The sequence below is a fragment of the Gouania willdenowi genome, chromosome 18 (genome assembly GCF_900634775.1).
Source record: "Gouania willdenowi chromosome 18, fGouWil2.1, whole genome shotgun sequence".
NCBI classification, from domain to species: Eukaryota; Metazoa; Chordata; class Actinopteri; order Blenniiformes; family Gobiesocidae; genus Gouania; species Gouania willdenowi.
Window position 1 is genome coordinate 6207708 of NC_041061.1, and position 13573 is coordinate 6221280.

The 13573-nt window shown below is 39.5% G+C and overlaps 1 protein-coding gene across 2 annotated transcripts in view; it reads left to right on the forward strand.

The window, feature by feature from the left end:
- The window catches only part of rin1b (Ras and Rab interactor 1b), a 41136-nt gene that overhangs the window by 13252 nt on the left and 14311 nt on the right, over window positions 1-13573 (forward strand). Inside the window, exons 2-8 of one of the 2 annotated variants that reach the window (XM_028474290.1) lie at window positions 5211-5351; window positions 5436-5550; window positions 5636-5708; window positions 6726-6817; window positions 8430-8611; window positions 8719-9003; window positions 9084-9648. In XM_028474290.1, coding sequence (XP_028330091.1) covers window positions 5211-5351; window positions 5436-5550; window positions 5636-5708; window positions 6726-6817; window positions 8430-8611; window positions 8719-9003; window positions 9084-9648 — 1453 coding nt within the window. The remainder of the gene's footprint in view (window positions 1-5210; window positions 5352-5435; window positions 5551-5635; window positions 5709-6725; window positions 6818-8429; window positions 8612-8718; window positions 9004-9083; window positions 9649-13573) is intronic. The other variant, XM_028474291.1, reaches the window with a different exon arrangement.

Below are 13573 nucleotides of genomic sequence, written 5' to 3' on the forward strand. Positions count from 1 at the left end.
GAGAAATTAAACCGCTTGGTTTTAACAAACTTGAAACTTACATTTTTTGAAGTATTTCGATAATCCTGTTAATTAACTAAATAAGGTGAGTTAGTACTTTAACTCTTACCAAAGTCAATTTTTTCAAGAACTATCTTCACTTAAGTAAATTATTTGTGTATTTTTGAGTTAGCTGTGCATGCTAATCGATAGCACACGTGGTTTCAGAGTTATTTTTGTCTTCTGTTTGAATAAACGAAACCGTAACGTACACATTTTTTCTCAGGAAATGTACTTTGATCTCCGGACATGTTTCGACTGTCAACTGCCAGTCTTCTTAAGAGGCATCAGCTGATCGCTTTGATGTGTCCTTGACTTCAGCGTAATAAGTTATTTTTGTTTTCTATTTGAGGAAGACTGGCAGTTGACAGTCAAAACATGGCAGGTGATCAAAGTACATTTCCTGAGATTTCCTAAGATTGCCTGCACGGATGATAACAGGTGCAAAAGTGGTGGAGACGCCATATTTATGTTTAACATAAGCAGGAGAAACACTATGATACAGTCAATACTGTGGAGAAAACAAGAAGAACAGCAGATTAAGTAAAAAAAAGAAGGATGGACTCAAAAAAATTACTTATTTTTGATCAATTCAGTCGTGAAAGGCCGAAAAGATCTGTTCCTCCTCCAACAATAACTGCTGCAGCCATCTGCGAGTAAAGCTGTGAAGGTTAACACCTTTAACTTTAACAAATTTTACTATTTTTCCCTCTCCTCTTTCAACAGTTTTTCCCCCATAAAAATAAAATAAATGAAGTGATTTACATTTCAGGAGTCGACATTTTGTATCGCGAGATTACAATATTTGACATTTGTGACTTTGCGACCCATTCAACCACTCATTTACATAAACAATGGATAGCAAATACATGATGTCATCCTAAAACATGCATGTGAGGCTATATTCAGTTTCATATTGCCTTTTCCATTTCAGGAAATAAATTCTGTATTTTCCGTCATAACTTTAGTAACAGCTTTGGTTTTTCTTTTACCAGTTCTTAGCTTAAAGGTAGGGTAGGTAATTTTCAAAAACTAACATTATTTTGAAATAATAACAGGGGACGGGACCTAGATAAGCAAACTGCTTCTCTCATCTCCTTTTTCGGCATGTACAAAAAAAAAAAATGTAAAAAAAGTGAATGTAACCATGTCGGAAATAAACTGAATAAATAAAAAAAATAAAATAAAAAGTAGCATCCTCCGAGTGTTCCGCTTTTGCCCGCCCCCTCCCCTCTATGCTCCCTCTAAAGCCACGCCCCTCACTTACATGCACTAGCGCCGGTGTCACGTACTGCGATTGTTTCCGTGCTGGAATTGCCAATGCGCAAATTGTCATACTGAGATTATGATAATATCTTGATTGTAATTCACATTAATGTTGTGTATTAAGAAGTGTAGTAATGTATTTTAAATATTTCAGCAAGTTATTTGTCAGTGAAGTGCAAAAATTAACTTTGAACATTTACTTTGAAATTGAATAAACAATCGCAGCACAGCAGAAGTAGCAAAAATTCCTTTCCCGGTAGCGCGCATGGTCAGATACAATCTCAGTACGTGACACAGGTGCTCTAGAAGTGGACCTTTTTTTCTTTTCTTGCCCCTGTTAGCAGGGCAAGCCGTTACCGGTAAACGTGGAACGGGTAATTTCTCCGCCACTCTACCGTCAAGTTGCAGTGTTAACGCTAACTTTTTTTTTTCCCCAATTATGAAAAAAGAAAACGGCAACTTCATTTTAACTCTGTCACCGGTGACGCGCTTTGAGTGTGGGCTCGTGCACGCAAAGGGTTGGGGACGAGCAGGGAGACGTGATTGGTTAATAAAAAAGTAACCCTCTTCCGACATTGGTTGAAGTTTTTACAGCTGCTACAGATGACGGATTTTCTACGAGCACATAAGATCTTAATTTCTGTCAGGACATAAAGACAATTTCAACTAAAGTGTATCTAGAGGAAATTACCTACCCTACCTTTAACACATATAACAATTAACTCTTTAGGTTTGTGTTTTTCTACAGATTCTCTTATGATTTTTATCCTCAGATGGAACTCTGCTTTTCTTTGTTACATAACGCCAACCTCCTCATTTGATTGATATCATCCGTGCTTGAGTCCTAACCTCTTCAGCTCAGTTTTGACCATTTACTGTTAATGGCTCTGCATAGAGTAGAAATAAAGGCTCTGTGTTCCCGTGAAGGATGGAAGGATATGTAACAGGTGACAAGAGGTGAGAATTAGCGTGAATGTGTTAGTTTAAATGGCTGATGGTGTCTGTTAGGGGGGAAATGTGGTGGAGGAAAGGTTTATCATTGGCTTCGTTTCGTGTGTGCGCGCGTGCGTGTGCATGTGTGCACCCCGGGAAAAGGTGTCTCACTTGAGTGGGAATGCCTGGTTGGATGTGTAGGCCCGGGTCGCCATGGCAACCATCTGCTGCTACGCTCGCCGGCAGCCCACACACAGTGACATCCAGCAGCAATACGAAAAGAGAGAAAAGTTAAAAAAAAAAAAAACCCTGCGATTGAACGCAAACAGACTGACAACGGACAGCTCTATAACACCATCAGTCAAGTGTGTGTTTCTCTGGGGTGTGTGTAGAGCAAACAGACGGATCAAAGGATGCTCGGGAACGTCGACAAGTAACAAGAGTAAAAAAAACAGCAATTAAACACATGAAACAGCTTTATAGAGTAACCCTTACCCATACTGACACACACAATATGAGAGATTTACAGTATTACGATAAGAAAAGACAACACTAAATAAGACTTGGGAAAAATGGATGGAGAACAGCTGATATTTAGTTGTTCACAATGCACTTAATGAATCAGTTACAGTTGTTTTTCATGCAGTAGAAAAGCAGTAAAAGTGAACAATTAAAGGCTTTATGTACGTGTGAGTTCTCTGAGCTGGTAAAGCCACAGTCTGCTTCTTTGATCCGCTCCAGACTTTGGTTGCAGGTTCACACAGCAGGCATAAAGTAGGGATGGGATAAGGATTTTACGATTTCGATTCCATTTTTGATTTTGCTTAAAGGTATCCTCCACTGTTTTTACAAATCTGGCTTAAAACCTTTGAAATGTCCTTATTAGAACATCTATGCTTAACAAAACATATTATTTTGCACCATATTAAAAATGGGACTACTTTACAGTTTTAGAGCCTGTGTTCCTTCATCTTGAAATCACGTGATTGATGATGTCACATGGCCCCACTGCCTGTAAACATCCCATTGTTTTCTTTTGGAGTGAAACATTCAGCCTGATTTTTACACCATTTAGCAGCTTTTTAGGTCATTTAGCAGCTTTTTAGGTCAAAATGCCAACTTGTGCTGTTTTTTGGTTGCTCTAAATAATCATGAAACGTTAAAGATGTCGATGTAAATCTTTTTGTTTACCGAAAGAGGATAAAAACAGTTGAAATCTGTGACCACAAGGGGCGACAGTTCCAACTTTGTGTTTTGGCAGTAGACAATGAAGCAGAGAAGAAGGGCTCTCCTAAGGGACCTTTACTCTCCCTTAAACAGTGCGCGGCTGATGATCTGGTGGAATTGAAACACTGGGAACCGATTCCATAGAAAGAACTGGTTTTCAATTCCCATCCCTTGAATTACAGTTAGTTACCATTGTAGAGTCTAGAACATTGTACGTTCATGATAACTTGATAGCTTCTAACATTCTGGCCCCTTGTGGTGAAATAACTGATGCATTTTTCTAATCATTAGGAATATCATCAGGATAATTTAAATTTGGTTAATTTAAATTAAGTTGATCAAAACTTAGTAACCCTGCTCACTTGTTGTGACATTAATGCTGCTCTCATTCATACATCTTATCTTTATATGATAGGGATGTAACGATTCACTCAACTCCCGATACAATTCGATTCACGATACTGGGTTCACGATACGATTCTCTCACGATTTATTTTACAAAATGGGACTGTAGAAAAATGATGACTGAAAAATATTCCTTTATTTTTTTGGGAGAAAAAAACTAGAAAACACTGTACTACTTTCTTTTTATATTTCATTGTCAAAAGAATACCTTGATAAACTATTCAAAACAATGCAATTTAACTAAAAATAAATCTGAATGAAATAAATAAAGGAATAATACAAATGAAGAAGAAGCCTATTAATTCAAATTCTGGTTCTATAGTAAACAATGCAAAACTGCATAATAGTTTTTTTTTTTTTTTTTTTTAAAGTGCAACTGAAAATGTATTTTGTGCCTTAACAATTGGACTTAAAAAAAAAAATAGTGTGCACTGTATTTACGTCAGATATTTGTTTGGACCAGCAGAGGGCGCTGGTAACCCAGTGGTCTGTTGGCATGCAGATATTCTTGCAGTGAAGAAGAGATATTCACGTAATATTACAGATATTCTTTTGGTGCTAAAGGGGTAAGGAGTCATTTATGAACATGTTTAAGAGTATAAGGTTAATGTATGTGTTAAAATCAAAAAAACTCTCAAGGGGAGAATCCCCCCAAACCCCCCTACCATTGATTTTTTTTTTTGTTACCTTTTTCATCCCTTTGGTGTTTGCACGCCTGATTGTATGATATCGTCAGTTTAGGGCTGGGCAGTATGACCAAAAATGTATATCACGGTATTTTTCTAAATTATAACGGTTTCACTTAATATGACAGTATTTTTTGTTTTTCGTGCTTAATCAGGTGTTCACAGTATTTTCTACTGGTTGAAAAAAAAAAAAACAACACATGGAATTTCACTTGATAGTTGGTGCGCGGAACAAAAACACAATCCAGCAGCAATAATAATAATAATAGTGATAAATATAAGGATAAGGAAATAAAATAAAAGATAGAGGATACTGTTTGTGTGCAGACGTGTATAATAATAATAATGTTTGTGTGCAGATGTGTATAATAATAATAATGTTTGTGTGCAGATGTGTATAATAATAATAATAATGTTTGTATGCAGATGTGTATAATAATTATAATAATAGTGTGCAGATGTGTATAATAATAATAATAATGTTTGTGTGCAGATGTGTATAATAATAATAATAATGTTTGTGTGCAGATGTGTATAATAATAGTAAGAATGATTGTATGCAGATGTGTATAATAATTATAATAATAGTGTGCAGATGTGTATTCTAATAATAATAATAATAGTAATAATAATAATAATAATGTTTGTGTGCAGATGCAGGTGGAAAACACTCAGCGAGGCTCTCCTCGGGCCTTCAGCGTCCTGGATCGTCTGCTGCTCACTCATCCTGTGTGGCTTCAGTTGTCCTTCAGCCAGGACTCAGCTCTCTATATCCTGCTCAGAGAACCTGTGGGGGTAAAGAACCTCAAACCTAAACCTACCCCCACCCCGCCCAGAGTGTTTCTCCTCTGCTGACTGTGACTCCTGCTTCTTTTTCAGACCTTTCTGGTGCGTAAGTGCAGCTCCAGCCAGAGGAAGGTGCTGTGCTTCAGGGTGACGGCAGACAGAAGTGCCTCCTGTGTTCAGGAGTGCTTCATCTGTGAGGAAGACTCCAGTGAGTATGATGAAGATAGTCCAGAGTGTGGCACTGTGTTTTTGTCCGTCTACAGTTACTAAACCGTGTGTTTTCACTTCCCCAGCTTTTGCCTTGGAGAGCTCAGCTCTCAGCTTCCCTGATCTGTGTCGCCTGGTAGCGTTCTACTGCATCAGCAGGTAACACACAAACACACACACACACATAAATGCTAAATGTTATCATTAAAAATAAATGTATGTTTTTATTTCATTTTATAAAAGGCAACAAAAGAAGTACAATTTAGTACACATTTGTACAAATCAATTACAATAAATAAAACACAAGTATAAAGTATTATTGGATTATTGATAACTTTTTTATTTTTTTTATTTATTTATTTTTATTATTTTCTGAGTATCACAGTGCATATATATATATACATATATATATACATATATATATATATATATATATATATATATATATATATATATATATATATATAAATACACACATGAATTTCACATGAATATTCGTTGCTGTACCTCTTAGTTGTAAAACAATCACAAGAGGATTGATCCATTTTAAATACATCTCAATACTCCTTTTTTATTTTATTATTTTTATCATCATTTGTGCTTTTTAGAGTTTTTTTGTTTCAGTAATATTGCCTCCTTCTGTCCATCCCCCCTTCCTTGCTTACTTCCTCCCTCCTTTTCTTCCTTCCGTACTTCCTCTCTCGCTATGTGCTTTCCTTCCTGCTTCCTACCTTTTTTCGTACCTGCCTTCCTCTCTCCCTCCCTTTTTCCTCTTGCTCTCTCTCTCTTCCTTCCTTCCTTTATTACTTCCTCCATCACTCATTCCCTTCTTTCATTCCTTTCCTACTTCCTTTCTTCTTCCCTCGCTCTGTCCCTTCCTTTCTTACTTCCTTCCATTATTAATTCATTTTTTGTACTTCCTCCCTCACTCTGGTCCCTCCATCCCACCTCTCTTCCTTCCTTCCTTCCTCAATGGTTATGTTGTTTCCTTCCTTCCTTTCCTACCTGACATCCTTCCTACCTCACTTTTTCCTCTTTTTACCTTCCTTCTGTCCTTCCTTTCCTTCCTTCCTCACTCCCTCTCTTCCTTCTTGTCTCCCTTCCTTCTAATTCTTACTTCCTCCCTCCTTCCCTCCCTCCCTTCCTTCCTACCACCCTTCCTTCCTCCCTTTGCAGAGATGTGCTGCCATTTCCTTTACAGCTTCCTGATGCCATTGCTGAAGCTTCCACTCACAGACAGTTGGAGGTCATCTCCCACATGGGACAAGGTCAGAGTTACAGTCTCACCACCAGTTTGACCACAGCCCTTCAAATCCACATCACTCTCTTTTCCTTCTTTTAGCTCTGACAACAGTAATAACAGCTTTACTCTTGTCTAAACCTGAAAAGGGGAAGTTTGGGGGATATTTTCTCAATGAATCAGTCATTTATTTGCAAACACAGTTTAAAGCAAGTCTTCAATAAGCTTACACTTCAGTGGATTGGTAGAATAAGGGAAAATCCATCATTTCAAATGATTTTTCATCCTTTTCCCATTGAGACAACAATTTATGTTCACCGTTAAAGATTCTTTATATCCTGGAAGTTTTCTGACCATCATGGCAATGACCAGCTTGGGTTTATTTTAACACAGCAACACGTTTTGTCGGAGAGACTGCCGCAAAGAGCGAGGTGTGACTTCACAGCAGCTAAAAAGGATAACCACTCCTTCCTATCTTCCTCTCTCTGTTAGCCCAACAGCAGATTTACAGCTTTTATTACTGAATGATGAGAAAACAGAACTGTCAAAAAACATCACAGCACAGCCTGGGGTTCATATTAGAGCTGGTTTAAAGAGTTTAGGACATACTGGGGTAGATGAGATCATCAAATGACCCACAGCTAAATGACTTACACAATATATAAAACCAAGCCTCTTGAACATACAGTGTTTGATTGAATCTAAATTTTGGTCTTGAAGACAGACAGACAGACATTTTTCATTTAACAGAACGTGAATAATTCTGGTGCTTGACGTTGACCGCCAAGAGTAACTGTAGTGAACTTTAATCCCAAGATATCCACAGATCATGCATGATATAGAAGTTCAGTGAGGTAACGTTTATCATTAGTAGGGATGGGTACCTTTCACATTCGAACCGATACTCGGTGGACTGGAGTCAGTGTTTCTCGGTTTTGTTTGTACTACTATTTCACTCCCTCACATTCACAAGAATGTGTTTAGGTCCCGAAACATGGTACCGTTTGATTTCATATGAATCTATACCAGGTAGTATTAAAGGAATTTGGTCGGTACCTAAAAAAGTACCGAATTTAGTACCCATCAATAGTCATAAGTCGGCTCTATCAAACCTTCACGGGCTGAGAGTGACATAACCGTATTGTATCAGCTCTGCCGTCTTTGATTGCAAGTTTTCCTCCTGGGAATCACTATGATGTCCTTTCTATTTCCTCCGCTGGGACGTTAGGTCTCTGCTGTCGCACAGAGCGATCAGCGACTTATCACGGTTTCACGACAGAAGTCCCAATAATAGCTCGACACACGGCAAAAGTAACTCCAACACACATCCTGACGTTACACTTTTAATGTTGCACATTGAATTGTCTTGCCTTGTGTTGTTCGTAGTAATAAATGAAAACAAAAATGTATAGTAAAGTGTTACAAATACCTAAATAAAGATGAGAATCACAAAAAGAAGGCTGGCCTTTATCCGCTGTTCTATATCACTGTACTATATCAATGACTGTTCCGTTGGTTGTATTTTAGGGGATAAAACTGTTTAGCAAAGCAGTTTGAAGTGGTTTTTTGAATGAATGTTGACATCTTTTGTTTATTGGAGATATGAAAATGTTACTCAGCTTCTTTCCTTCCACTGTCAGACTTCTGGAGTTCTCCGAGTGGCTCGGACATCCAAAATGGACCACTGGCTTCAGTCCCATCCACTAGCTGTGGTCAGACTGGCAAGGCGATGAACATGGACCAGTGTTCCCTGGTGACTCCGGGCAGACATGGCAAACTTTGCTTCATCAATCCCCTCTTCTTACAGCTGGAGGTTTCCAAGGTTAGTGCCGAAAGGAAAAAGGCCAATACTGAGAGACAGCAGTCACATTTTGGCTAAAATGTTTTTCTGTGCTTGACGACTGCTGATGCCGTGATACCTTACTTTAGCAGCTACCGCTGACGAACCACAGTGCCTCCAACAAGCGGCACCGTTTCAAACGCAGCATGCGTCTCCGGCCCTCCGAGTCCTCCATGAATCTTTCCCTTGAGGGTGTCGGCTCGTACTCGCCGACCATATCGGAGGAGCAAACCGGTGGATCAGAAAGGCTGCGCGCCCCGGACACCAACCCAAAGAGGAGGGTTCACCCGGGGGCCGGAGTTCTGCGGAGAACGCCAGCAATGTCCCCGGGGTCTGCAGAGGAGGAGGACATGATGTCTATTTATGTGCCACAGGTAGGAATGTCTCCCATGCCTTGTAAACCCACATTTACCGTTGTTTCTCTGGACTCCATTCTCAACCTTTGTTATTTCAGACATCTGCTACAACCAACGAACCATCACAGCCAAAGGATCTAGACCGATCTGAGAAGTCTGCAATCGAAGTCGCCGTTCTGGACCTGAACCGCCGCCCGGCTCCATCTCTGGCAGAGCTGGACAGCAACAGTTCCTTCAGCAGCGTGGACGAGGAAAATGACTCAGATTCCGATTCAGAAAGTTCGACTCAAACCAAGATGCACTCATTCTCTCGCCCACCACTCGTCCGCTCCCGAGGCCGAGGCGGCTTGCACCGCATGAGCGAGGCGTTTGTGTGTTTCTTTGCTCCGGATAAACGTCTGACACGGCTGGTGGAGGAGTTGTCCAGGGACAGGCGCTCGACCTTTGGGGGAATGGTTCAGGACTTCCTCCTGGAGCAGAGGGAGGTCCTGAAATCCCTGACTAATGCAGCTTCTTCCTCATCGACCACTTCCTCGTCACGCGTGACGTCTGTGCAGCTTTTGCAAGGCCTACGTTTTTTTCTGTCCCAGGCAAAGGGGTGCTTGTTGGACAGTGGGGAACTGGAGCCTCCCATTGAGACGCTGGTGCCAGAGAACGAGAAAGGTAAACAAACCAACATCATTCAATGCACGATTAATGGTTTGGATTCAACAGGCCTGAGGTAAATACAGCGAGGAAGAACCTAAAACAAATGTTTCATGGAGGGAAGATTCTATCACTCGCCTTTTAGTCATTTAGCATTTTGGTTCTTCATGGGTCTTCTTACAAAAGCATATCGTTGGCTGGGAAATAACTAAGAATATCAGATGAAATACCAAGTTGTGTATTATAAACGTGCTGATACCACTGACACAATTGTAGCTTCAACCAATCAGATTTAATTCATTAATTAGGTAGTTTTGTTGTGAAAGAACTATGTTGGCTCTGTGTAGAAATAGTAATAGGTACTGGTACTCGTATCCGTACATCTGAGTACTCATACATGTTGGACAAACTGTGACAAGTGCTTAAGAAAGTGCTCCATTCACGTAACTCATACTGGTTTGATGAGGGTTAAGTTATCCGGTTGCCATGGTAGTATAGACTTTCCTGTTTTAAGGTGTCATCTTTGTCCAGCTGGAAGGCATGCATGGATCTTTACTAAGATGATAGTGGGATCTAAACGGCGAACAAATTTAAATTTCTGCTTTCCTGGGAATTGCAACGTCCTAATCTGTCCACGTAACGTTCCTGGTCTTCTTAGGAATAACGTCATAAACATCCAAGAAAGTGGATCCACACTAAAACAGGCGTGTCAAACTCAATTCAGGGGCCAAATACGCAGCAGTATGACCTCAAGTGGGCCACAGAATTTATGTAATTTTAATATTATTGTTCCATAGCTTGCCTTTGTACATATACATAAAATACAAAACATGTAAGAAACCAACAATATCCAAGCAATAATTGACAGATATCAGTCCCAACAGTGTCTTCACTTGAAATTTCCTAGATTTGTGACCAATTTCTATTTAATGAAAGAAAATGTTTTGTAATAATTTGAGGAAAATAAAGTATTTTGTCCTGAGAGCTGAATTAGATGCTTTAAAGGGCCGGATTCGGCCCCCGCGCCTTTGAGTTTGACACATGTGCACTAAAACATCAGATTGAAATGCTATTTCACCATAAACTCTCTGTAGGCGTGGAAATACAAGAAGTTTGTCTGATGTGATGCTAATAAGATATGTGGATGGTGATTGGTTGAAATTTCCAAAATGGCAATGCCCACATTTAAAGGGATATTACGTGTGTTTAAGGCTAAAAGTTGATAAAATGACTCCAAAGACATTTTTTACGTGAATTAGTGACAAAGTTTTATTATTCAGCTTTAGAGTGATCATCTATATCACATTTGTCAAACTCAAGGCCCGGGGGCCAAATCCGGCCCTTTAGATCATCCAATTTGGCCTGCAGGAGAAAGTAAAAATGACAGAAACAACGTGTAATTGCATAAATTACCAAATATTTAAATTGTTGCTCTCTTTGTTCCTCCAAATACACAAATTTAATAACATGACACAATATTTGGTTTTGTGCCTGTATCACAAAACGGCAGTTTTATTTTATTAAAAATTATGGAAATAACTAAATTTTTCCGAATTTTAAGCATTTTCCATAAAACTCATCTAAATTACAAAAAAAATTGTCACAAAAATTAAGGATTTTTCAAGTGTTGCCTTTGCGGGGACTGATATCCGTCACTTATTGCTTGGATATTGTCACCGCCTTCCAAACTGTACCAATCAGTTATACGTGGAAGTGAAAACTAGGGCACATTAGTGTGAAAATTGCACTTTATTTCTAACTAATCTGTGGCCCACCTGAGCTCAAACTGCACTGTATTTGGCCCCTGAGCAAAAAATGAGTTTGACACCCCTGATCTATATCAAACACCTTCATGTGATTGGATAGGTATTGCTATATTATGTTTACAGCCCACTTGTCCTAAAGGATGAGCAGTCTAAACACAAAGGGAGGGACCCTGAATGTTGATGTGTTTGAGCAGGGATGAGATCCAGGCAGGAACAGGAGAGAAATGTGGGAAAGTGTCACTATTAGATGGAGTGATTCAATAGCTGGTGGTGCCAGAGGACGCAGGTCTGTCTGATAGATGGTGGGCTGCCCGTTGAAAGGCACTGTCAACACAAAGTAGTTTGCGTGGGGGGGGGGGGGGCAGATCCTCATTCACTGGAGCTCATATTATGTGTGTGTGTGAGTTATGTACAAAGGCATTAGGGAAGCCCCGCCCGATGGGTGATGGACATGTTTTTGCATGGGTTTTTATGGTGTGTGTGTGTGTGTTGGCTCTGTGTCCTTTTTATGTGTGTGTGTGCGCTCAGGTTGTGTGCAGATGCTTCAGGGGCAGCTCCCTTCGTCCATCCTGTGTTTCTGATTTATCTCGCATTGCGTCGGTGGGAGGCATTAGCATTTTTTTTTTTTCTTTTCCCTCCCTCTCGTTTATCATAAAAAGATATCACAGTCCCACGCTCACTTGAGGAGCAGCACGATTCAGCAAAGGAAGGGCGGGAGGGAGGAATAGGGGAATAGGCTGGTTACTCTGAAAATGTAATCAGCTACAGAACTGTGAGGCCGGTAAGAATAAAGGGATGTAATCAGATTACACACCATCTGATTCCTGAGCAGAAGGGAAGTGAGGAGTGTGAATGATTAATCACATGAGGGTGTGATGAAGCACAATCATACAGCAGGGAAGCATTAAGCAGGCAGAGAGGGATACTGATGATGAGTGGAAAAACGCATTCGCTGGAGAGTCGTTGCCCACGGACGGGAGAGAAAAACACAGAGTGTGTGTTTTTCTTTGTGCGGAGGCAACGTGTGCGATTGTGTTTTACAGGTGAACTAAAAACATGAAGATGAGAAATCTGATGTGTTGTTGAAGCTTAATCGGGAGTTATTTGGCAGGAGGAAGGGGGAGCTTTTTTTAAACAGCTGCTCATTGTTGGTGAAAACTGTGAGAAATAAGTTTTTGAGTCATTTTAGTTTGTCTTTGAGGTTTTACTTCTGATTTCTGCAAGAAAACAAAAAGAGGAATTTCACAAGACGGAAAATTTTTCACACAGCCTGTTGACAGTAAATTTTGATTTAGGTTAGTCATAGTTTTTTGTAGAGTAGAGTAACTTTATTTTTAGTCCCGCAGTGGGAAAATGTATTGTCATGACAGATCAGATAAAGTGCAAGAAAAAAATCAACAACAGAATAACCCTAAGTTAACCCGAGAAATAATGTAATGGAGATAAAATACGACAATAAAGTACAATAATAGAGGCTATTTATGAAAATAATATAAAAAATTATAAATAACGTAGATGTATATTCTTATCCTATAAGAAATTCAGTTACCAGGACTATTTCTAGGATTGTTATCCTTTGTTGTTTTTATAGATTTAGGATTTATATTTTGTTGTTTTTACAGTTTCAGGATTGTTATCTTTTATGTTGTTTTTACAGTTTCAGGATTGTTATCCTTTGTTTTTATAGTTTTAGGATTTATATTTTTTGTTGTTTTTATAGTTTTAGGATTGTTGTTTTTTGTTTTTATAGTTTTAGGATTGATATTTTTTGTTGTTTGTACAGTTTCAGGATTGTGTTCTTTTATGCTGTTCTTGTAGTTTTAGGATTGTTTTTTATGCAGTTTTTCTAGTTTTGTTATGTTTTAGGATTACTATCCCAGTGTTTGCTCTGCACTAGGGGCTGTGATGGGCTGGGGCAGCAGTGGTGCTGTCTGTCTCAGTGATGGTGAACAGCTTCTGTTGTTTTGCTGGACTGGACTGGGGGCTCTGTCTCAGCGCCCTGTACCCACACTCTGTGTCCTGCTCCTGGTGCAGACGCCTCCTTGTGATGTCTCCTAACCTAGATCCTCCGTACCCAGCCATATGCCACTGTCCTTATTCTGTCTTTATTTTAACTTGTGTCTCTGTGTGTGGTGGGCGGGGTTTGTATGGGGTAGATGTATTTTTAACTATGTAAA